The 24,143-nt window shown below is 36.7% G+C and overlaps 3 protein-coding genes and 1 long non-coding RNA gene across 4 annotated transcripts; 2 read left to right on the forward strand and 2 right to left on the reverse strand.

The window, feature by feature from the left end:
* The first annotated feature begins 3,280 nt into the window (after positions 1 to 3,280).
* On the forward strand, positions 3,281 to 7,622 carry LOC130727898 (uncharacterized). The gene is made up of 6 exons (XR_009015459.1): positions 3,281 to 3,518; positions 5,516 to 5,562; positions 6,092 to 6,202; positions 6,286 to 6,367; positions 6,651 to 6,774; positions 7,271 to 7,622. It is a non-coding gene; the product is annotated as an uncharacterized LOC130727898 (long non-coding RNA).
* A 7,016-nt stretch (positions 7,623 to 14,638) lies between these two features.
* Positions 14,639 to 15,853, reverse strand: LOC130712459 (uncharacterized). Its single transcript, XM_057562294.1, has one exon. The coding sequence runs from the start codon at positions 15,851 to 15,853 to the stop codon at positions 14,639 to 14,641; it is 1,215 nt and encodes a 404-aa protein (XP_057418277.1).
* A 1,923-nt stretch (positions 15,854 to 17,776) lies between these two features.
* On the forward strand, positions 17,777 to 18,225 carry LOC130727908 (protein RADIALIS-like 1). The gene has a single exon (XM_057579197.1). It carries the CDS (start codon positions 17,928 to 17,930, stop codon positions 18,183 to 18,185), a length of 258 nt encoding a protein of 85 aa, XP_057435180.1. The 5' UTR covers positions 17,777 to 17,927; the 3' UTR covers positions 18,186 to 18,225.
* A 3,876-nt stretch (positions 18,226 to 22,101) lies between these two features.
* LOC130712470 (ATP-dependent DNA helicase PIF1-like) lies at positions 22,102 to 23,569 on the reverse strand. Its single transcript, XM_057562303.1, has 2 exons — positions 23,278 to 23,569; positions 22,102 to 23,192 (listed from the first exon to the last, which is right to left on the reverse strand). The coding sequence occupies exons 1-2, from the start codon at positions 23,567 to 23,569 to the stop codon at positions 22,102 to 22,104; spliced, it is 1,383 nt and encodes a 460-aa protein (XP_057418286.1).
* Between the last annotated feature and the right edge of the window lie 574 nt (positions 23,570 to 24,143).

The raw sequence follows: 24,143 nt of genomic DNA on the forward strand, positions 1-24,143 counted from the left end.
TCAAGTTCCAACCCTTTGAGCCTGCTCTTAAGTTTGCACCGAAAGTTTCCTTATTTATCAATATCATGGTGGCAGTACATGCAGGTGGTGGATTTTCACCCTCGGGAATGGATGTACTAATAATGTATAATTGCCAAATAGTAAATGAACAACTTGCAACTTGCAAGTACTATGTGCTTCAAATGGGCGCAATGCAACTAGCTCAAGATCTTTGCTTCAAGGCCTAAAGCTCAAATTTCTAGACAAACTATTGCTCTTCTACTAGACTTCGAAAGCTAAGCGATCTATCCTATATGTTTTCGAGGGTTAGGATTTGAGTTTAGGAGAGGAAGGAAAAGGGTAGAGCTTGAATTTAAGAGAATTGGATGAAAATTGAATTCGTTTCTGCGCCACAAATTCACTTACCTTTAAACGATAGTCTTAGCCGACACTAGGGCCTGTTTGGTTTGAGAAAACATTTTCTGTTTTCATTTTCTAATTCTATTTTCTGAAAATGATTTTCATTTTCAATCTTTTGATATTTAAAAAACATGTTTGGTTTAACTTCTTATTTTTCATTTTCTGAAAATGAAAACATAGGAAATGTGTTTAGTTCAACTATTTCCAAAAAATTTATAAAATATATTTTATATAACAAATATATATTTTTACATTATTAGTGAAAAGCTTATGAAATGTTTTTATATAAGTTTCAATATATATATATATATATATATATATATATATATATATATATATATATGTTGAGAACCTAAGCAGAAACTGAAAAACTGAATAGTCTTTGAGCCCTTGGTGATTGTGCGTAACTCCGTTCGAGAATTTGCTCCCAAATCTTCCAGGACTGCTTGCAATTCACCACAGTAGGAAGAACAGAGTCAGAAAGAGACGAAAGAAGCCATGTAAACAACGCTGAATCTTGCTGAATCCAGTTCGTGTAAGCTGGATTCTCAGTAGCACTCACTCGATCTTCTTCAAAGAGAAAACGAGGAGGAATTTCTGGATCTTTCAGAAAGCTCTGCAATCGATGAGAACGAACAACGCCTTCAACAATTTGGCGCCAAGAACGAAAATTCGTATCATCAAGCTTGATCGAAATTTTGTGTGCTAAACCATTGGTAACACTGTGTTGTGCTCCTGGATTTGCTGGAATTTCAGCCATGGTTGAAGAAGAAGAAGAAAATCACAAGAATCGAAGAAGAAAATCACAAGGATCTAACCGTGCTCATGATACCATGTTGAGAACCTAAGCAGAAACTGAAAAACTGAATAGAAATTATCATTGAATCAAAGGTGTGATTACAAGAGTGAGTCTCAGTATTTAAACTTGAGAGAGTAGCTTGCTAAACAAGCTATCTAGCCTAACCATAGTTCTAACTGAACTAACTAGAGTTGACAGCTGGCTAACCAGGGTTAACAACTAACCGCAACTAACTATAACAAACTCATAACAAACATTGAGTTTAACTGCCTTATACTCTAATAATATATATATATATATATATATATATATATATATATATATTAACGAACAATTTGTAACAACAAAATTTGCTCAATAAATTTTTTTTATGTTAAATTGCTCTTGCAACTCCAACCTGGGTGTGGTGAATTTCAAAGGTTATTCCAAAAGTGTGACTTCACATTCTAAAAATTTAAACAGTCACTTTTTACTACTGCGTCTGACACATGTTGGGTTACTTTATAAATCTTTAATGTCATTAAGGATCTATAAGTATATAATATATTTATTTGATAAAAAAAAATATACGTTTGTTTATATATTTTAATTTAATTTATTCTGATGCAGCAAAAATATATTTTAATGTAATATAATTTTCTAGTACCCATCAGATATTTACGTATTTTTATTTTTTTCAAAGAACGTATATGGTTAATATATTTGTTAATACCTTTACAAGTTACAACGTATATTGCTAATATATTTGTCTACAATACCTTTACTAATATATTTATTTATAAAATTATAATACATATTTAATATTAAAAAAACTCTAATGATCTGATCCCATCATGGATGTGAGCGAGTAAAAAAACCAGCACCAATAATTTTATGCAAGATTCTAGATTTCATAGGTTGCACTAAACGACAGCTTTATATGAGAAATAGAAGAAATTCTATTTTGATATGTGCCAGAATCGAACACGCTACGTGGAAGAAGAAAGAAGCTGTTCCTTCACTTATTCACAAAATTGCCACCGTGTTTCTGCCATTTTCATTTCCAAAGTGTTCAACTGAAAACGTAGAAAACAACAATATTTTGTTTTCAAAATTGGACCCGTTTCCGGAAACATTTTCAGTGAAAACATTTTCTCAATTTTGAACAAACGCATTTTCAACTATATTTTCTATTTTCATTTTTATTAGTTTGGTTATAAAACTCCAGTCTTTCATTTGCGGAGGTTGTGGCCTGTGCAAACTAGAAAAAAATCTAATAATAACACCAAATTGGGCACTCGCGTCTTTCTAGCTAGCATATGCGGTATTAAGCGTTAGAAAGGTTAACGCTAAATATTTAGAAGAATAACCTTTATTTTAATGCTTTGTGTCGGTTTCGCGTTGCCGCAAAAATTTGTTGTAGGTGCCACGACCCACGCTATAATGCTCATTTTGTTGTAGTGTATCTACCAAATCCACTTCCACCTAAGCCTGGAAAATGAGAACTCTCGGTCTAAACGAGGTCGAGGAGTACGTTATCCCTTCCCTTCGATGAGCAAGCGCACACCCATACTTTAATAAACTTGGTTAACGATAAAGGAATATGTTTCCTTGCTAAATAACTAATCAGTCGGACCTATCCCACGATTATCAAAAGCTTGGGTCTACTCCCTCTCCATTTCTCATTATGATCAGGAAATTGCGAATAACGCTAGGGGAGGCGACTAATTAGCATAATGATAATGTTTGTAAGTTCAACAATGTTGAGCATGAGAGTGATGATGAGAAGAACAAAAAGGTAGAGGGTTCTTACTTCTCAAGTAGGAACTCTAAAACAATAGGTTCAACAGTTGAGAACCAAATGTTCTAAGGCCGAAGATGCTACACTACTACAAAAATAGGGTTGCGTAGCACTTATGAGGTAGCGGTTAGTGTTAAGTGCTACCCAAATGTTATATAAAATAAAATTATAAGAGATTATTTATCTTTAAATTTAAAATAAAAAATAAAAAATAGGGAACCGCTACCCAATTGGAATTTCGTTGCTGGGTAGCGGTTAGAGTAACCGGTTCCTTATAAGTGGTGCCCAAAGTAAATTAAAGCTTTAATTTTTTTCCCCAAACCCTACCCCGCGCTCCACTTTCCAATTCCCTCTAAAACCCGTATCTCTTCTTTTGCTAGCAGTGTCAGTTTCCTTCTGAAACCCTTGCTGATCTTCAATCTCTGCACCATTGACGTTCTCTGTTGCTCCATCTCTGCGCCATCTCTGTTCACCGAGCCGTAGATCCTTGCAATCGACCCACATCTCTAAGAGCCGTTTCTGCTGCTTCTTCTCCTCAAGGTTGGTCACACTCCTTAACTAATTGTTTGGGTGATTTGGTGGTGAGGGTTAGAATTGAGGAGGGTTGGGGTTTATATTTTTAGCATTTGTACTCTTCAGTATTTTTCTTTGCTGTGTGTGTTTTAGCTTTTCTGGTTTCTTTTGTGGTGTTGGAGCCCCTGTTTTGTTCTGTTTTTGCTATGACTATGTGGATAAGCCTTGTTCCCATGCTTTGATACATATTTCTCATGACTATGGGAATTTGAAAGTCAAAGTGAAACTGCAGTAAAAAACTGACAATTATTTTCTTATGTTTGGAAGATGAAGGAAATATTATTAGATATCAAAGCATGGGAACAAGGCTTATCCAAACCCAGAAACATGGAGCAAACCCAGAAATTGAGTATGGTTGGTTTGGTTGGCCACTATTTGGAGTATTTGGGGTCTTAGGAATGCCAATATATTCAGAGGGACTTCAATTAATCTAGAAAATTTACTAGATGTGATTCAGTTTAAGTCTTGGAGCTGGATGAAGGGTAGACTTAAGGGATTTGCATGTTCCCTCTATGAGTGGCAGTGTCAACCTATGCACTTTATCAATTTGCTGTGAAGTGTTGGTAGCGGGGCTTTGATCTGAATTAGCTTTGGAGCTTCCTATTTGTTATAGATGCATAGCCTCTCCTTGTCTCCTTGTCTCTTTCTTGTTTTTGCCATGGGGTTCTGTTACCTTTGTTGCTGTCCTTGTTGCTACTGCCAGCGTGAGGACATAGGATCTTTTTAGTGTGCTGGTTTTTTGCTACTGTGCTATGTTTTCATTGATCATTGTATATTCCATTTTTTCTTTGTACTTGGGTTGAAATACCCCTAGTATTTCATCTTAATACAATTTTGCTTATCCAAAAAAAAAACCATTTTCTTTTCTTGTCGTCTTTAACATATTTGGGGCTAAAAAAATTAACGCTGCTCATGACGGTTTGAGAGTTCCCATAGACTTATAGTAAGGAAAGGTTAATGCATGTGACAGTGTATACCGTATACCATTGATCTTGGCTTGATTACTGATTGATTGGAGCCTTGATATTTTTTATAGATTGTGCTCAGTTTCCACAACAGTCAAAGGAACCAACATTTTTGCTAGATGTGTTGGCATTTGGGGATATGACAATGAGAACTTATTTTGATAAAAATCCCCATTCTTCTAAATAAACCCTTGAAAGCTGTATTAGAACAATTTTATGATCAAATTGGAAAAGAAATTGGATAGCTTAAAATTTTCTTTTGCTTAAAAAATCCACCATATTCTAAATTTCTTTTGCAGTCACTATATGGCACAACTACCCTGCTGGCTGAAAGGTGTAATCTTCAATCATATAGCAATTGTTATAAATTAGTTAGCTGAATATTAGTTTTGCCCACACTAATTTTTTTCCAACCTCACTTTGTTTTGCTGTTTCTGCTACATTTAGCTGTTACATGTTGAACCTTCTTGCATTAAATTCTTATGATTGTCTTTACTTCAAAAATTAAAGCTGCGGGTAACAAATCAAGGTTTTGTCAAAGTCAAATAGGGTCATTACATTTTCTCTGCCATTAATTCTGTGTAAAGGCAGATTTATCCAATTGCTATTATATAGAATCCTACGTGCTTCAAAAACTGGTTAAGTTCCAAATCTCATACTTCCACAGAGGGGACATTGCATTAGAAATGGGAAGGTTGAGTTCAAGTTGTTATAATTATTCAGAATTGATTCTACTTCCCCTTCTTTTATTCTTCTCTACTTGTTTTGAGCTTGCAAACGTAGAAAGTTGATGCATGTTTAGTACAGTGGATTGCACTAGTAATATACCCCAACATGATTAGAACTTCAGCTCCACATAGTTTGTGATTAAGAAGCCTTTTCTCTGAGTTAGATATTATAATTTCAACCTTGAAGAGCAATGCATTTCCTCTTGAGGATTATCATTAATGTTGTTGGTATTGTTGTTCTCATTGTTAATAATTCATTTTCTTGTTGCAGTTGACATTCCCGTGGAATTTAGCAAATTAATTAAAGTGCAGTGTCTGGTAAGAGCCAAACATTTAACTCTATATGCCCAACATGATAAATTTCATTTTACATTTATCAAGTAAGATGCTATTGATCTTGGGTCCAATTCCAAGTAGCTAGTGATGACTGAAAACGTTAAGTATATTTGGTATTGTAGTCTTAAATCAACTTTGGTGATCATGTTAGTTTATGAATATGCTGAGTTTAGGATTTAGGAACATGCAAGGTAGGAGGAACAAGACAGTACGCTAATTTGGTGAACTTGATTAGTCTAATTTAATTATAAAGCTAAAACTAAGTACTATGAAAGGTGGCTTTGGAAAATATACAGCTTAAATAACAGTAAAAGAGAGACAGCCAGGTAGCCATATAAATAGCATGAGAATGGTGGCATATTGCAGAAGATGAAAGTTAAAAGAGAGACAGCTAGGTAGCTCGACATTTATATTTATTTCATATATATGTGTCATTTTGGTTAGCTCGACATTTATATTTATTTCATATATATGTGTCACTTTAGTGTTTCCTAACTCATCATTTTTGTAGGGGGCATTGGGTGTTGATTGTCATCAACGCCTCGGATGCTTCTATAACATATTATGACTCAATGTGCGGTGATCCAAGAACTTACACAGCCATGAAAAACTTGTTTGATTCGTAAGATATTTGTATATATTCTATTTGTCTCATTTATATAATATAACATTTGCTTATATCAAGTTTTCCTCTATTTTTGGTAGAGGTTTAATGACTTATCGCGCTCAAAGAGAACATGTGTTGCCCAAAAAGAAATCAAACACCATCAACTGGAGCTCTGTTAAGGTATATATAAAACCTAAATTTGTAACTCACATGTGATATCCAAATTCGGCTCACTATCACAATTAGTTAAAAATTCATTTGGTTTTATAGTGCCCGCATCAAATGAATGATGTAGATTGTGGTTATTATGTATTGAGATACATGAGGAGTTTGATCCTTTCTGAACTCCCACATCCTGTAGATAAGATATGCAATTTTAGTCCTAATGTTATTGTAATTATTAAATCTATTGGATAATATAATTCAATTATAACTTTAGTGTTTTATGTTTTTTAATGACTAGGATGCTTATGACTTAAGTTGCAACTTCTTTAGTCAAGATCAAGTGGATGAGATAAGGGAGGAGTGGTCTTCCTATGTTCTTCAGAATTTCATTATGAATAAGTAGCACAATTTTTTATTGGGATGTAAGTTTATCTTGAACCTTTAAGCTTGTGATTGCTGGGTTATAATGTAATAAATTTGTGTTGAAAGTTTGACAATGCGTGATAGGGGTGGTGTTGTCAAGAGCCAATGTTAATTGTTTTGGTGGTAGATGTGGGGTGTGTCTTTAAAGTTCTGATTCAGATTCATGATGTCGGTTGGTTGTGTTGGTGTGGTTGATTGATTGTTTGATTGCTAGTTGGTTTTAATTGTCTAAATACTTTTATGTGTAGACTTTAATATATAAGATAAGATACTGTTGTAATTATCTTAGTCTTTTAAATTATTGTTCTCATGCTTCCTATATGGCTGTCATTTGTATGATATATTGATCCACTGTGCTAGTTTTTTTTGTTAAACTTTGCAATTTATGCACATATTCCAGCTTCTAGAATACAAGTAATGTAACTTAAATGGTGATTATTTTTATATATCTTTATCTAATCTAAATAATTCTAACAGATAAGTTTTTGATGCCAGGAAAAAAGAGGTTTGCTGCTGAATGGAAGTTCTATGTTGCCTTTGCTACTGAGAAGGAAGACTAACTGCAAAGAAACAAGTTCACTGGTTGTTTCATTTGGAGAAATGGTAATAGACTATGCCTACCATGAGAGGAATGCCACTTACAATGTAGTTGTTGGTATCTAGTTTCCGGGATCTTAGATCTATGGAATTTGTTTATGGACAATTTTTAATTAATTCGGTTTCTAAGTGTAGTTTACAATCAATGTCTGTTTATTTAGTTTGTGGGTAGAATTTATTTGAGATCTCAGAACTATATGGAATTTGTTATGGTTTCAGCAAATATATGGATTGAGTATCAACTATGAAATTAGCATTGCTCTAATTTTATTGGTTTATTCCGTCAAAATAAGAATTTATTGGTTTCTGTTAAAAAAAAATGGACTGTCAACAAAAAAACAAAAGAAGAGTAAAGGTGGCAATTATAACCGTTGCTAATGTGTAGGTAGCGATTTAAAAAAAAAAAAAAAGAGTAAGGTAGCGGTTCCTATAAAATATTACCCTACCTGCGTAGCGGATATAACCGCTGCTAATGTGTAGGTAGCGATTGAAAAAAAAAAAAAACGAGTTAGGTAGCGGTTCCAGGAAAAACATTTCACACGTGCGTAGCGGTTGCAAGCGCTGCTAATGTTTAGTGATAGGAATCGGTTCCTGGAACCGCTACCTAAATTTTAATTGAGTAGCGGTTCGGAACCGCTACCCAAATTTAGCAACGCTGAGTTCAGCATCACACACTTAACCGCTACCCAACATTGAAGGGAACCGCTACCCAAGCCCTTTTTTGTGGTAGTGCTACCTCTTCAATCGCTAATTCCTTAAAGGAAAAGGATCAAGAGGTTGCACAACTCCAACAAGAACTCGATTCGTGTTTGGAGAAGCTTAATCTTTCAAACACTGAGAAAGGAAATTTTCCCTGCTCAAGATGAGAAGATAATTAAAGAGCGAGACCCTTAAGACGTTTCTTGACAATGCAAACAACGTGATCCTTATGCGACAAACAATGCTTGTAGATGGTATGACGGTGATTTTTGAGAACTCTATTGCTCAACTTGTCATTCTGAATCCTAACCTTAGAAGAGAAGCTGTTTATTCATTTCATTAGCAGTTTTCCTCTTACTTTAGTCAGTTCTAAAGCACAACCCAATATTAACTACTCAATAGTGTTAATTAAGAGTTTTTGAAGTATTTTATTATGAACCTATATATATATTAAAGGATAAAGTCTCTTTCTAAAACAATTAATCACTTTGATTATGAAATCATTATATTCATTTCTCATACAATCTAGCTACGCGGCTAATTCCTTATGCCATTTATTTGAACCTTTTACGAGATAAAAGTTAAGTGCCTGCATGCTATATGAATATGATACCATTGAGGTCAAATCCTTGACGGATGCCCACGTGACTTCCTAAAGTAATTTCATTGCCATATTGTCTCCCATTTTCTTGTGCAGATTTGACGACTCTGCGTTGGCAATTTTGTTTTCTGTTTCAATATACATGCTCTGCTCAATGTTAGAGTACTACATCTGAACTATAGTACTATATACTATACGATCGATGTGCTGAATTAATTCTGATCCCAGCTAGCCACCAAGCCTAGTTCTGACAACATAATTCAATAATTCTCAATTATGGATGGATTCATGGATATATACTAATCACTATATCTACTTAGCTTGTTCACTAGCTACACTACAACAGTTTAACTGTAATGGAAATTACACACATTTTCTATCTTATTCAAGATCAAAATTTAACAAGTTATTTCATGTCAAACTGTCAAGCAACGGAATCAAATTAAAAGTAAGCTCTTAAATTAACATGGCATTCCTATGTCAATCTATTTCCGATTCACCATTCAACTGTGTGCTCTGCATAGTGTATTACCTAACAAACTCTTTTATTTAGAGTGATCTATAATTTATTCCATTTAATGATATGCTCCCAAAATCATAAACATAGAAGAAGGAAACCCATATTGTTGAAAACGTGTCTAAAGAACAAGTTAATTAGGGAGATATATATGAATTGAAAGAGAGAGACAGTATCACATGAAGGTTTTGGAACAACCATTAACAACAAAGACACAAGAGTCATAGGGTGATAGGACTATACCTTATGTTTGAACAAAGAAAGAATTTTTAAATCGGCACTATTGAGAAGATTATGGACTAATGAAATATGTGATTGGTTGGAGATAGACCATGAGATCTCAAACACTGTTTAGAGTATCTATATTTCTTTCATTTAATTCACAAAACCATATGGATTTGTTCCCTTTTTAAGCACAAAACGACCTCATGTCATTGTATAAGCTTTTTAAGTGCACAAACTCTATGACTTTGTGTTCCCCTCCAAACCCAATTGTGTCTACTACTGATTATACATATCTACCTACACGTGGTCATTACATATATGAATAATTTTGTTTTGATCATTACATACTGTGTTAGTGAATGACAATACAAAGTGTCCTGTGTAGATTAAATAAATGGACAAGTAGCAGACCAAAGTAATGATTCTTCTTTTTCTGATCCTTATTATAAAAACTTTAAAGAAAACAAAAATAATCTAGAGGTTTCATGCACCGCCCATAAAAAAAAAATTAAAACAATTTGAACTGGTCAAGATTGCCTATACCATTTTCCCAAATAGTTTCTTAAGCTTCTTGCACAACTAGGGGTCCTCTAGTACATGTCCAGCAAGTTTAGTTCTGGTGGTGAATGTTTTGTCTGTATATAAGAAAGATAAACTACAGTTTTTAAGATGATTCATAGATTGAAGTTTTCTCTCTCAACTCATATGTTTATCGGCTCTTATCACTTAAGCTGGTTATTCAGGGACAAATAGCATACCAATGTTAGTTATGGTGGTGAATGTAAACACTACTATCATTTGCTACGAGTTAGTTCCTAGAAATAACAAATTCGCAGTTATTTGATAGCTAATCTTTAAGTAATTAATTATTTTTCAATTTTGTTTTTACAAATTTTATTTCATGCCATTATAAATCATAAATCATAAATCATATGCTTATAAGTTATATATAAACGGTGTACCCGTATATCATCCAAACATGTGGTAGACGCTAGAAAGGCGCACAATTAATGGTGGGTTGATTATTCTATTACCATGATTTTTTTTTGGTACATCGGAAAACAAACAAACAAGCAACAGATTAACGAATAGCTAGCCTATCCTTCAAGAGGAGATGCTCTAACTCCAGAGGAGCGACCATCAGCTCTACAACACCTATGGTGGACAAAAAGCCACCCCTACGTGCAAGGAAGTCTGCCGACGCGTTGCTGTCCCTATTGGTCCAATGAACACTGCACCTCCAAGGTCTCTCCATCAACTCACGGATCTCCTGCAGTACCCCGGCGTGGTCATGCAATCTGCACCGATCTTCAAATCGTAAAATATCCGACAGTCCAGCGCAGTCTACTTCACGGATTATCCGTCGATGCCCTTGTACCCAAGCCAAACACAGACCATCGCGCAGCGCAAGCACTTCCGCCAGGAAGGGATTACCAATACTGGTATGGCTCATGAAACCGCCCAACCAAGCTCCTTTCGCATCACGAATGAGCCCGCCACCACCCATGCTACTGGCAGTATCTTGAAAGCTACCATCGGTGTTTAGTTTGACAAACTCAGGGGGAGGAGGCTTCCAAAGGTTGATCAAAAAATGATGTTCATCCAACAGATCACCACTAGAAAATTGGAGCAGCTCATCGTGATCGTGTCTGAGCTTCTGCCAAGCACCATCGAGCGTCCACGGGAGGGGGTCTAGGACAACGTTGTTGCGCCACTTCCACACCCCCCACAAGCCAGCTAGAAACCGAATGTTATTCGAGCCCTGCAACTGAGTTTTGACCTAAGCCTTGAGGTCTGGAAGTCGAAAAGTGCTCCAACCCCACGCTCCCAATTTGCCCCAAAGCTCTTGAGAATGCGGGCAATCTCTCAAGCAATGGATGGTATCTTCCTCAGGACTAGAACATCTTGTGCATCCCGGAGAAACCGCCAATTTGCATCGATATCTGTTAGCATTGGTGGGTAAAGCATCATGTAGCACCAGCCATATGAAGACTCAGAGTTTTTCTGGCGCATGCAATTTTCAAATCCAAAGCCAAGAATCACCATGGACCACGCCGGCCATCTTTTTTTCCCTCAACCACTGATACCCATCGTGTACCGAGGATATGCCATCACTGTTATCCTTCCAGCTCCAACGGTCTATACCATTAGCAACCACCCGAGGCTCCACCCTCGCAAACCAGTCGCGTATGTGAAGTGGAAAAACTGTCATGCACCGGTTGAGATTCCATTGATTATTGTCCACTAACTCATGAAGGCACAACTTCGTGTCTGATATATGAACAAAATCTAAACTCTCAGCAAGCTTGCCCTTTCCCGTCCAATCATGGTACCAAACCGAAGAGGACCCATCACCCATTCTGAATTGGAATCCCTCCTGAAGCTGATCGCGAGCCTTAAGAATCCCTTGCCAAATTGGAGAAGCGTTAGCCCTTCGATGCACACTGAAGATCGACTCCCCGTGGAGATATTTATGGGCCAATACTTGAACCCATAATTTAGAAGAGTTGTTAGCCAGTAGCCACACGACTTTCCCCAGTAAAGAAGTGTTAAAATCACCCATGTCTTTAATAGCCAATCCACCATGCTCTTTAGGTTGAGTTAAAGTCTTCCAGTTTACTCTATGCCAACCTCTTTGCCCACTATTCTTCAACCAAATAAACCTTCTCATTTCCTGATTAATCTTGTGATTGATACTCCGAGGAAGCCAGAAAACTTGCATGGTATACGTTGGAATTGCTGAGATAACCGACTTTGCCAAGCAAACCTGCCCCACCATATTCAAAAGATTTGTCTTCCACGAGGATAGTTTTTTTTTGAATATTATCCAGTAGGTAATGGAATCTACTTCTTGAAATCCATCCTCTAGCCAACGGAAAGCCAAGATACTTGCCAAGGTTTCGCACAAAAGGGATAGGGGCAATACTCCGGATCTCCTCTCTCACATGACTTTGTACTCCCTTGGAAGCAATCGCTTTAGATTTGTTCATATTTATCTTTAACCCCGAACAAGCACAAAATTGTCTAAGAGTCTCCGCCACCAATTGCACTTGAGAAGATGATGCTTGACAGAACAAGAGCACGTCATCTGCAAAAAAGAGATGCAAAATAGGTGGTCCCCTTGGGGAAATTCTAATTGGCTTCCAAGCTCCGGTTTCCACCAACCTATGAATATTAATAGACAATCGCTCCATGCAAACTGCAAAGCACAAAAAGATAAGGGGAGAGAGGGTCACCTTTCCTTAGGCCACGCCCTGGTTTAAAGGAGGGAAGGCGAGATCCATTCCATAACATGGAGAGGTTAGATCCACTCACACATCTCATGATGAGTTGGACCAACCTATTTGGAAAGCCAAACTGCACCAAAGTATCCTCTAGGAATGCCCATGAGACACTGTCATATGCTTTCTCCAGGTCAATTTTGAACGCCAAGGTTCCCTTCTTAGCCATAGAAGCTCCCATATGATGAATTATCTCCTGAGCTAAGAAGGCATTATCCATAATCCCCATTCCGGGAAGAAAACTATTCTGCATCGGACCAATAATTCTATTCAGGAGGGGCCTAATTCTATTAACCACTACCTTTGTGATCAGCTTATAGACCACATTGCAGAGGCTAATGGGGCGGAATTCCTTCACAGTAGATGGGCTGTCTACCTTAGGGATTAACACAATTAACGTTTCCAACAAAGAATCATCGATCATGCCCGTCTCAAAGGCATCACGGACCAATTTCCAGAGATCATCTCCCACTAACTCCCAGTACTTTTTGAAAAAGAAAGGGTGAAACCCGTCGGGCCCCAGGGCAGAATAAGATCTCATCCTCAAGAGCGCTTGGAAGACCTCTTCCTTAATTACTTCAGCTTCGGCTTTGTGTCTCTCTGCTTCTGTTAACCTGGGCATCATTACATGTTGCATATTCACGTCTGTATTGTCTGGATCCGCCGCGAACAAGCTTTGGAAGTAGTTCTGGATTTCCTCAGCTAACAATTGGCGATCGTCGCACCATGAGCCGTCATTCAACTTCAGGCGGTGGATTTTGTTCCTCTTCCGTCTAATGATGGTGTGTGCATGAAAGTACGCTGTGTTCCTGTCATCGAAACACACCCTGTTTTCCCGAGCTTTCTGGAACCAAAGGAGCTCTTCTTGACGAAGGAGGAATCTGTATTCCGCTTGGAGCTCTGTTTCTAACCGGGTCATGTCGAAGGTCACCCGATAATTGAGCTCCCTTTGGACTCCCCTGAGCCTACCTTCCACCCACCGCTTGCGCTGGAAGATACTACCATACACTTCTTTATTAAATTCGCATGATTTCGTTCTGACCTTGTTGAGCTTCCCGGCCACAGTTTCAGTCTCACCAGTCCAAGCTGATTGCACCACTTCCTTATACTGAGGATGCTCAACCCACGATGCTAGGAACCGGAAGGGGCGGTCATGATGCACTATCTCCGGGCCACTGCAGTTGATGAGAAGGGGACAATGGTCGGAGTGAATACGGTGAAGAGCTTCTACGGATGCCTCCGGGAAAGCTATTCTCCACGCGCCATCCCCCATGGCCCGGTCTAACCTCTTGGACATGATTAGTCTGTTATTTTGCTTCCTGAACCACGTATACCTGCCCCCGGACATGCCTAGATCCACCATCCCACATCCTTCCAGGATGGCAGCAAAGCGAGATGCACGAGTAGGCAAGAACTACCCCCCACGGACTTCATTGGGATGGAGGATCTCATTCATATCTCCCACAATCATCCAAGGTAAGACCAAGTTACTGCGAATATGCAGGAGGTGAGACCACAACTCCTCACGTTTGACAGGAATAGGAGATGCGTAAATTGCACTGCAAACCCAAGACAAGTTTTCCCTCCAAACTTCAAAGGTCACAGCTTGCTGGTGTGAATAGAGTAATCGACTTGACAAATTAGTAGCCGTGTTAACAAGTACCCAGATGCCACCACTAAAGCCATTAGCTTCAGAAATAAATAAGGGAGAGAACCTCGTACTATTCCAGAAGTTACTAGCACGACTGAACTGGCAGCGAGTTTCTAGCAGGAACATAATATCCGGCTTTTTACACCTAATTAGATCTTTCAAGAACAACTGACCATGCTCATTAAGAGCACCTCTTACATTCCAAGAAATAATTTTTAAATCCTCAATCCCAATCATAAAACTAATTGGTTGAGAGAGAGGTAAAACCCCATAGTGACCCAGGGGGTCAAGGCTATTCATGTCCAGGCTGAGAGCCCATGGCCATAGAGGTAATTTTCCCCTCTGTGGCACCATCATGACGGAGTTCAACATTCGCAACATCTCCAGGTTTCTCATGCTGGCCAAATTTCAACACTGGAGGGGGATTTGTGGAGTCAATTAATTTTTGATTGGGTGGGGCCCTTTGGAAGCTTTTGAATATGGCCTCATTTCCAATGCCACGAGACCTCTTTTTTGAATTTTCACCTATATTGAATACCATAAATGGCATGTCGGTGGACCCCTCCTTAAATTCACCCTTGGTATCCGTTTTTTGTTTGTCAACCCTTTCCTTGGTTTTCCGCTGCCCATGATTGGGTTTCGAATTTCCAATGATTGCATTAGTGGGATTTGCTCCACTTTTAGTCGCTGGGGCCCGCAAATTTTGATTCCTCTTTTTCTTGACCACCGTCATCCATTCTCCTAGAATTTCGAAATTCTCCTCTAGGATTGGTGCAGTCGGTTCCTTGATTTTCTCCTGTTGGCCCTGTGGGATATTCATGTCTCCCAATTTTTCGCCTAACTCCATGATAGCATCCCCACTTTCCTGTACTGGAATCGCGTCTGTTACGGCCGATGACTCAGCTGGGCTTTCGCTGGTTGGGCTTCCTTGCTCGCTAGGGTTAAGGTTGGCCGTTGTCTCATGTTCCTGACTATGAGTCGTGGCCGGCGCTACCGCCACTGACGGCGTCGGAGCAGTTGTGCACTCCCGGGAACGATGCCCATAACATCCGCATTTGGTACAAATAATATGGAGGCCTTCATACTCTATCTTGTACCAGTATCCCTCAATGCATACCTTGCCTACCACTGCCTGAGTGAGATCCTGTTCAACACAAATTCTTGCGAAACGGCCTCTTTCAGCATGTAGGGTATTCAAGTCCACCTTGATAGGTTTACCAATTGCTCGAGCCACTGAGAGCAGGTAGCTTTCATCATAGAAAACCACATTCAGACCAGGAATCCTAATCCATGCCATGGTGGAGTTGACACGGACGGCGGGTGAGACAAATTCTTTGCTCCAGGTGGATACCGCTAAGTAATGGTCAAAGATCATCCAAGGGCCGTCGTTGATGACTTTCTCCCTATCCTCTTTAATGTCAAACTTAATCATATAAAACCCATTGTCCACGTCAAGCATGTCAAAGTCCCCAGAGAGTTTCCAAACACTTGCCAGTTTGTTTTTCATTACTCTGTAGCCTAATCTTTTCCCCAGCAGGCAAACGATTAGGGCCTCTTTCCAAGGGGCGCACATACCGTCAATCACCGCCACCAGATGAAGATCACCAGATAATTACATTTAAACTAAGAGATTTCAAGTTGATATAACCATGGACATCGACGGCGAAAACCCACCACCACCAGATGACGGCACCCTAAAAAAAGTCTCCTTCAGGGACAAGCTGATGGGGGGACGACGGCCCCTCCACAACAGCAATTCAAGGATCTTGTGGATCAGGGAAAGATGAAGATCAATCTCATCGATGGCAACAGGCTGATACCAGTGGTCACCACGGATATTACCATGATTTATTGACCCATCTAAATTGAAGTATAAATATTACTATACAAATGAAAAAAATAAGATTATGTCTCATCAATCATCATACATTGTTAAATGAATTAATTATACCGGACTGATTGATTATATTAGTATTGTCATTATAATTTAAAAAATAAATAAAAATTATTTTGAATTTGCAGATATTTTCTTTTGTTTGAATTAATTTTTATTTATAAGAATCACATTACTACAAACAAATGTTTGCTTGCTTCAACCGTATGAACTCATTAATGGCTTCCATACATGCTTAATTTTAATGTTCTAATTTTAATGTTCTAATTAATGAAACCCTTTCAAAACAAAACAATGGACCATTATTAAAACCATTGGAGTAAAGAGAAACGGCCCAAATCAATAAATGTGTTTTCATTTTCAAGGTGCAAACAAAAAAAAAAAGGTGCAAACCTAAAACTCAAAGCCCATTTCAATACCTTTTTGGTTGAAAAGGTCCATTTCACTAGCAAGACAGGCCTGTAACAATACTAGCTTTTGTTTTTGGCCCACAGCTATCTCATTGGGCTAGAGTACTCCTCGTTAGAGTTTTATTAAAGAGCTTAGCCTCTAGGTTCCCAGTAATATTCTATTCTTTTCAACAAATAATAATACTGCACACACTCTAGCATCCATTGCTACTAATTTTCCTTCTCAAGTATGGTGGGATGATCCTCCATCGTGTGTTGCTCAAGCTCTGTTTGTAGATGCTTTCCTTTCAGTTTAATATATTGAGAGTTTTACTTTAAGGAAAGAACAAAATGCAAGAATAACTGTCATGGGATAACGACAAAAATGATTGTAATTGTGAGATAAATTCACAATCAAAAAAATTGTGAGATAAATTTGTGTGTGCACATCTAATATTGGTCAAAATTCCATTTTTACCTCACATGAATGTGTCTCACAATATCCATCAATTACTAAAACTCACATGTTGATTCTTGAGTTTCTTGCGTTATTTTAGGCGTACCACTTACCATTCTCGACAAAGAAATCATTGGTCTTGTTTTTCATTTCATAAAGAATAACACTTTTCTTGTTTGTAACCAATAGTCTTTTCTTTTTCTTACCACAAAACATAAGAAAATGCCAGTATAAAAGTAAATAAAAAACAGGGAAAATGAATGGGAATCACCCATGCCCATACATAACCTCAAGGGGTTAGTTTAGTGGAGCATGATAGGATCTCGTACTTGATAGGTCGTCAATTCAAACTCCTACTAGTCCCCTTGGAGTGAGGTAAATATAAGTATTTTATAAATCCTTTTTGAGTTCAGCAGTTTTTCCGGTCTTAGACTGAGGCACCATCTCTTCACCCAAAATTTTAGTAAAAAAAAAACCATGCCCATACATGCATACAGTGCAATAGTACTGAAAATCTAAACTTTCATGGGAAAAGATTTGAAATCTGGAACCAGATTCATTTGAAACTGATTCCCTCATTGGCTTGTAACTGTACCTTACCTTGTCCTGCTTCAAATTGTGGCTCCAAAGTAGTCTTGCCATAAGGCTAGTTGACAATTCAGATTCCCTTATGAGCTAAAACCCACTATCCTCATTCCTCAACCCATTTATAACAACAACTTCCCACATCATTTTCTTGCTCAACCTACCTTCCAAGTAAAACCCCCTCTCTTCTCCACATTTTCTTCCTTAGCTTAAACTCCTACTTAGGTTCTCACCATTCAACAAGTTCATCTTACTTATGGCCTCAAGCTCCATGAGCAAACAAAAGGCTTGTGATTCTTCTACTTGGAGTCCAAAACAGAACAAGTTGTTTGAGAGAGCACTTGCAAAATATGACGAGGACACCCCTGAGCGGTGGCAAAATGTGTCCAAAGCAGTTGGTGGCAAATCAGTGGAGGAAGTCAAGAGACACTATGAGAGACTCTTGGAGGATCTCAAACACATTGAGTCTGGCCATGTTCCCTTTCCCACCTACAAATCCACAACAAGTGGCTAGCATCCATGAAGAAGAGAACAAATTCTGCTTCCTAACTAAAATAAAATAATTTTTTTCTTCTTTCCCGTACTTTAATAGCAATAAATAACTCTATTTTACGAAGCATGTTGATCAAGTAACACATGATTGTTCTAACTTAAGTAGATGTTTCAGATTAGAGTTTCTCTGAATGCAATTGCGCTAATACCGGGTAGAAATAATTTTGCTGAAAAAAAAAAAAACTATTTTCACAGTCGCAATCTCATGATCATCCGCCTCAAATTTAGACACAACCAAATGATGAACATTGACATAGATTGAAATCAAATTGTCAACATAAGAGCATTTCAAACATTTGTTTCAGGTCTTGATCATTGATGCACAGGTCACAGGTCACAGCACTAACAAAGTCAAGCAAGCTCATTTTTAAACTCATGTTCATTTTCAAGGTCAAGTAATAGTACTCTGCTTCAGGATATTATATTACTATTGTAGACATATAAATATATTGGAAAAGTAGGATGCGAGGCACTGCCATGTCAAGTGCAAAAGCTAAATATTGAGTCAAACTGATAGTGAACTGAGTTTCGTACACAAATAATCAAACTTAAATTTGAATAAAATCAACAAGTATCACAAGAAAGGAAAATTTAGCATCCAACATAAAGCAAATGAACTGGACACACAATGAGTCAATGACACTCACATTGTGGACATCTATACTGTGAAGTCATGTTTATATCAACTTTTATTTCCCCATAATCAATTATGTCACTCAAAAGTTACTCATTGAAGTTTCTCTTCAAAATTGATCTTAACTTTAAAATCGATAGTGAAATGATTTCCAAACATTTTATGAAACAACTAAACTAAGGACTCCATTAATTCATTAAGACTTGAAGCTAACTCTCATCAGACCACCTTTTAATTCAACTCAGCTTCTGCCTTCTTGGTCAAGTCTGCAGCATAGTAAGAAGTAATATCTCTATTTTTTGGCCTCATATTCATATTTTGTCTAAGATAATGAAACGTCAAGGTGGTGAAATTTGAAAAACAATGTATGCATAAATGTGGGTGGGGATTGAGAAAATGAAAGGTTTAAGTAATTCAAATGCACAAGTTGTCCAAAATTGATAAAGATTGTGAGTAGTGATGTGTGATATGTGTTAAGCAATGAGGATAGATTATACTGTGTGGTTCCTTTAACCCATCCAATTATTAGAAGTACTATATTTTGTTGGTACTAACATAGATTGGAAGCTCTACTAAGCATCCTCAATTCATTAGTGCCAGGAGTATTCATATGAGCTCAAACATAGTAGACTTTCGTTGAATAAGTTGCTTGCTTTCTAAGTTACTTACGATAGGATCTTGATTAGTAGCCTAAGTTATCGATCTTTTTCACTGCTCAATCACCCTTGAATTGTTTGTCAATATCTAATCAAGGTTAAAAAATTGATTATTTACTTTTGTACCCAAAAGGGGAAACAATTATTAATATCAAACACGTTAAGGCTTGTATATTTCAGGCATGATTTTAGAATATTCAATAGAGGTGCTCTTTTCATAACCTGAGCTGGTAATCAAAATTACCTACCTTCACTAAAATTAGGAACATACATAGTTTTATATCCTCTTCGTTCACGTTCCTTTCAAGAAACGCCAAAGTACTTAATCAATGAGCTGATTTCAAGGTCGTTCTTTTTCAAAGGGCTTCATTTTGATCTCTAGTTGTTTTGTGACATTGGTTGGCTAAAATAACAATAAAGATTTATAGACATATAAATAGTATAGACACCCACAAACACCTTATTTTTCTCTCAATCTTTCACTTCTTATCACATCATATTATGTATTACATCAATTACTTCTCTATCTTCTATTTATTTCTCTCTCGAGATATTTACCACTAATAAATGTCTATAAATCATATCTCTTAAAATAAATTGCATTAGCCGACTAAAAGATGAGGTTCAAACAAAAAAATGTTGGTGTTTACATGCTACAACCCTCAATAAAAGTATACTAGTTGCACACTCGTGCGTTACATATTACATATCTCATTATTATTTTCTCTACATATTTGTGGTAGTTAAAACCACTATTAGTATGCGTGAATGTAGATTGAATGTTAGTAGAAATGATATGTTTGGTCATTATTTATGTTAAATTATTTATAGGCGCAAGATGAAAGTGAATCATAGTTGGTCATCATTTATGTTCAATTATTTATAGGCGCAAGATACGAGTGACTGTAGTTTGACTTGACGATTAATTATAAGAGTCTTTATCATTGACATTGTCCAATACGGAGTAGTGTGTAGAGTATGAGTTAATTTTGGTATGAAAAACTAATTTGCATTTAAATGATAGATTGATCGCTCCTTAAAAAATGTGTATGGACGTATGGTTCAACGGAGGGAGGGAAGGGAAAGAAAAATGAGAGGTTTAATGGATGGAGGGATGAGATGAGAGGGAATAAAAGTGATTTAATTCTTATCATGTTTGGTTAAGAGGAGAAAAGGAGAGGAGAGAGGAGGGGTGATAATTGATGGGCAATAATTGAACCACCTCATCTCATTGAGAGGCCGTTTTATAGGAATATTTTATTTTACATGACGCGCAACTTTTCTCTTCTCTCTCTCTCTCCACACTCACTCACAATAGTATTGCTTTTGTCTCATACAAAGTTCGTGTTTGTTTCCACATTTCACAGCCCAAGGACGCGCGTATTTAGAGAATCTACAATTGGTAGCGTTAGGGAAAATATGGGTATTGGCAGCAAAGGCAAACCACAATGCACTATGCCACTTGACCTAAACTTGATCAAGTAAACTTTTACCACCGACTTTGTGTAGTAAAATCTAAATTGATGTGGAATAATGATGCATAAATACCACTACAGTAGAAACATAAAAAACACATTTTTCCTATGGATTTTCCTTCAGATTTAACGAGGGTTGTTTAGTGGAAAAGATTTTTCCTGTGAAAATTTCTTCAAAAATAATTATATCAAAAACTTTCCTACGGATTTTCTTATGACGGTTTTCTTCAAATATTTCCGAAGCAAAATCCATAGGAAAACGCGAAGGAGAATTAACTTATCATTATTGATTGATGTGGGCACCAATTTTCCAATCAAGTGGTTTGGTCAATTATACTAGTGTTCTTTATCCGTGCGTTGCACGACGATTAAATTTATTGTAAAGATGAATCAGTAGTAATGTGTTTTAACTTAGTTTAGGCTCTTTTCAGTAAGTATAAAAAATATGGAACCGAACATATGTTACAAACATGTAGATGAATGAACCACAATAAATATATTAATTTGATGAGGTTGTAGATATCATACAGTGTCAACACTTGAATAGTAATAAAAACCAAGTTTTTAAGTAATACATTACATTGAAATTGAAATAAGATAAACATAACAATGACAGCAACATAAACACTTATTCGAAATTGTAGTCCATGATTAATGATAAAGACTTCATAATCGAGCTTGTTGTCAATCAAGCACATTTGAGTTATATAACCTAGAAAGGAAAAAAAAAATTATCAGTGTAATAATCAGTAACCAATACAAATATAAACTGTGTGTAATTTGAAAGTGTTAAACTAACCTTATAGAAACGTCAATACACCTTCAAATTAGATGATCAATAAAATGTCTCCGAATGATAGCTCAAGTGGTAAGAGTTAGGGACATAAGGGTTGGGAGCGGTGAAGGGCGAAGGGTCCCGGGTTCGAACCCGGAGGAGGGACTAATTTACTAACATTTCTAACCACTAACATTTGCGTATCAAAAAAAAAAGATGATCAATAAAATGCTTGATATCTTTTTATGTTGTCAATAATAAAGAGAATAACCATATCAATTTTCCTATTTTTAAAATTGAAATTGAAATTACTTGTAAGATAAATAAACACTTACATGTCAAATATTATCGAAGACTTCTTGATACATTACGTTGCGTGTAGTGTTAGATACAACTCCTTCGTCATCTATGATGAGCATCTTCAACCCTTTTCTAGATTTAACTCTAGAAAGTGCTACATATAGCTGCCCGTGAGTAAAGACAGGTCTTGGTAAATACAGTCCAACATGAGATAAAGATTGCCCCTGACTTTTATTTATAGTCATTGCAAAACATAAAGTAACAGGGAATTGTCTGCGCTGGAATTTGAATGGAATGTCAGAATTAGATGGAGTTAAGCTCATCCTTGGAATAAATGTTGTTTCACCCATCTTGTTTCCATTTAAAATAGTAGCAACAATTATATATTTAGTCAAAGCATTGACTATCATTCGAGTGTCATTACACAGCCCTGCAGCTTGGTCTATGTTTCGAATGAGCATGATAGGGACACCAACTTTCAGTTTAATTGCATGGTTTGGAATTTCAGAGCATTTGAAATCATTTAAGAATTCAGATGTAAACCATTCTGCATTGACACCCGAATCTTCGTCTGACTTGCACAGAGTATCATAACTCAAATATTCTGTTTCATCACCAGGAATCATTGCTAACATAAAGTTGTTGATTTCCTCTACACTTTCAAGTGTTGGTGCAAGAATCGCTCTTTCTTGAAAGAATGAATTTTTTTGCAAATTATGCGCAAGTTTCGGATATGCAAAATTAACTAATTCAAGCAACGGTTCCTTACACTGTTCAATAAGAAGATTTGGAGGAATCTCAATAAGTGTTTCTTCCTCATCAATCGTTTTAACTGTACCATCTCCCACTTGAAGCAACCAATCTGCAAATTCTTTTATTTCTGCTGGTGAAGAAGTCGATGTAGCATTTTGCAATATCATATTAACAGTCAACTTCATTACCTTGCAATGCTTCCACAAATATGAAGAATTGATAGCTGAACCGACAATTTCAGAACGACTTCCTTTGGAAATAACTGGAAGTATTTGTCTAAAGTCGCCTCCTAGTACCACAACTATACCTCCGAATGGAATGTCATAACCATGGGTAGACTGAGTCTTTATAATGTCATTAAGAGATCTGTCTAAAGCTTCAAAGCAATGTTTGTTTAACATAGGTGTCTCATCCCAAATAATTAGGCTTGCTTTTTTTCAATAATTCGGCTTTTGGGGAACCGTGACGAAGATTGCTGGTTGATATCTCATTTATTGAAATAGGAATAGAAAATCTTGAATGAGGAGTTCTACCTCCAGGTAACAATAGCGATGCAATTCCGCTAAATGCGACATTTAAGACGATAAGGCCCCTTGAACGCAAAGCAGCAGATAATGTATTCCAAACAAATGTTTGTCTAGTTCCTCCAAAACCATATAGAAAAAAGAATCCACCATTATCAGACAAAACAACATCCAAAACATTCTTATAAACAATCTCTTGCTCTGAGAGTAAGAGAACTGACCAATTCATCATGGATATTTATCATTTCATCCTTATTATAATTCAACTCATCTACAACGAATCTATTTTCAAAATTATGAATTTATGAAAATTTAGGGTATGGTAAACATGGAAATTCCTTTAGTGACCTTCCATTGCCTTGCAATATTTTTTCAATCTCAATCATACATAAGTTATGTAATTCTTCATCCTCTATACGAAGATCTGAAGGAAATTAAATGAAATAAGGCAAATAAATTAAATAAGAAAATTAAATGAGAAATATTGAATTTTTATTTTTTCATGTTGAGAAAGAAAATGCATTTACACAACTTAAATTTTTCCTTCTAATCAGACTCACCGTATTTTGATAATGTCAAATTAGGAATATTTTAAAAAAATGGTAGTAGTTTTAACGTGATACTCATGTATAAAAGTATTTTTTAAAAAAACTTGACACATTTATTTAGACAATAGAAGCTCTGATATAGATTTTTTTTGATATTTTTTTAACATGCAACAAATAATAGTGAGTTTGGTAGGTGAATCTTTGTTTTTTTTATTGGGAAAACTAATTATAGGTTAATTTGAGTCTAAGAAAAAA

Source organism: Lotus japonicus, chromosome 1, assembly GCF_012489685.1.
Source record: "Lotus japonicus ecotype B-129 chromosome 1, LjGifu_v1.2".
Taxonomy (NCBI): Eukaryota; Viridiplantae; Streptophyta; class Magnoliopsida; order Fabales; family Fabaceae; genus Lotus; species Lotus japonicus.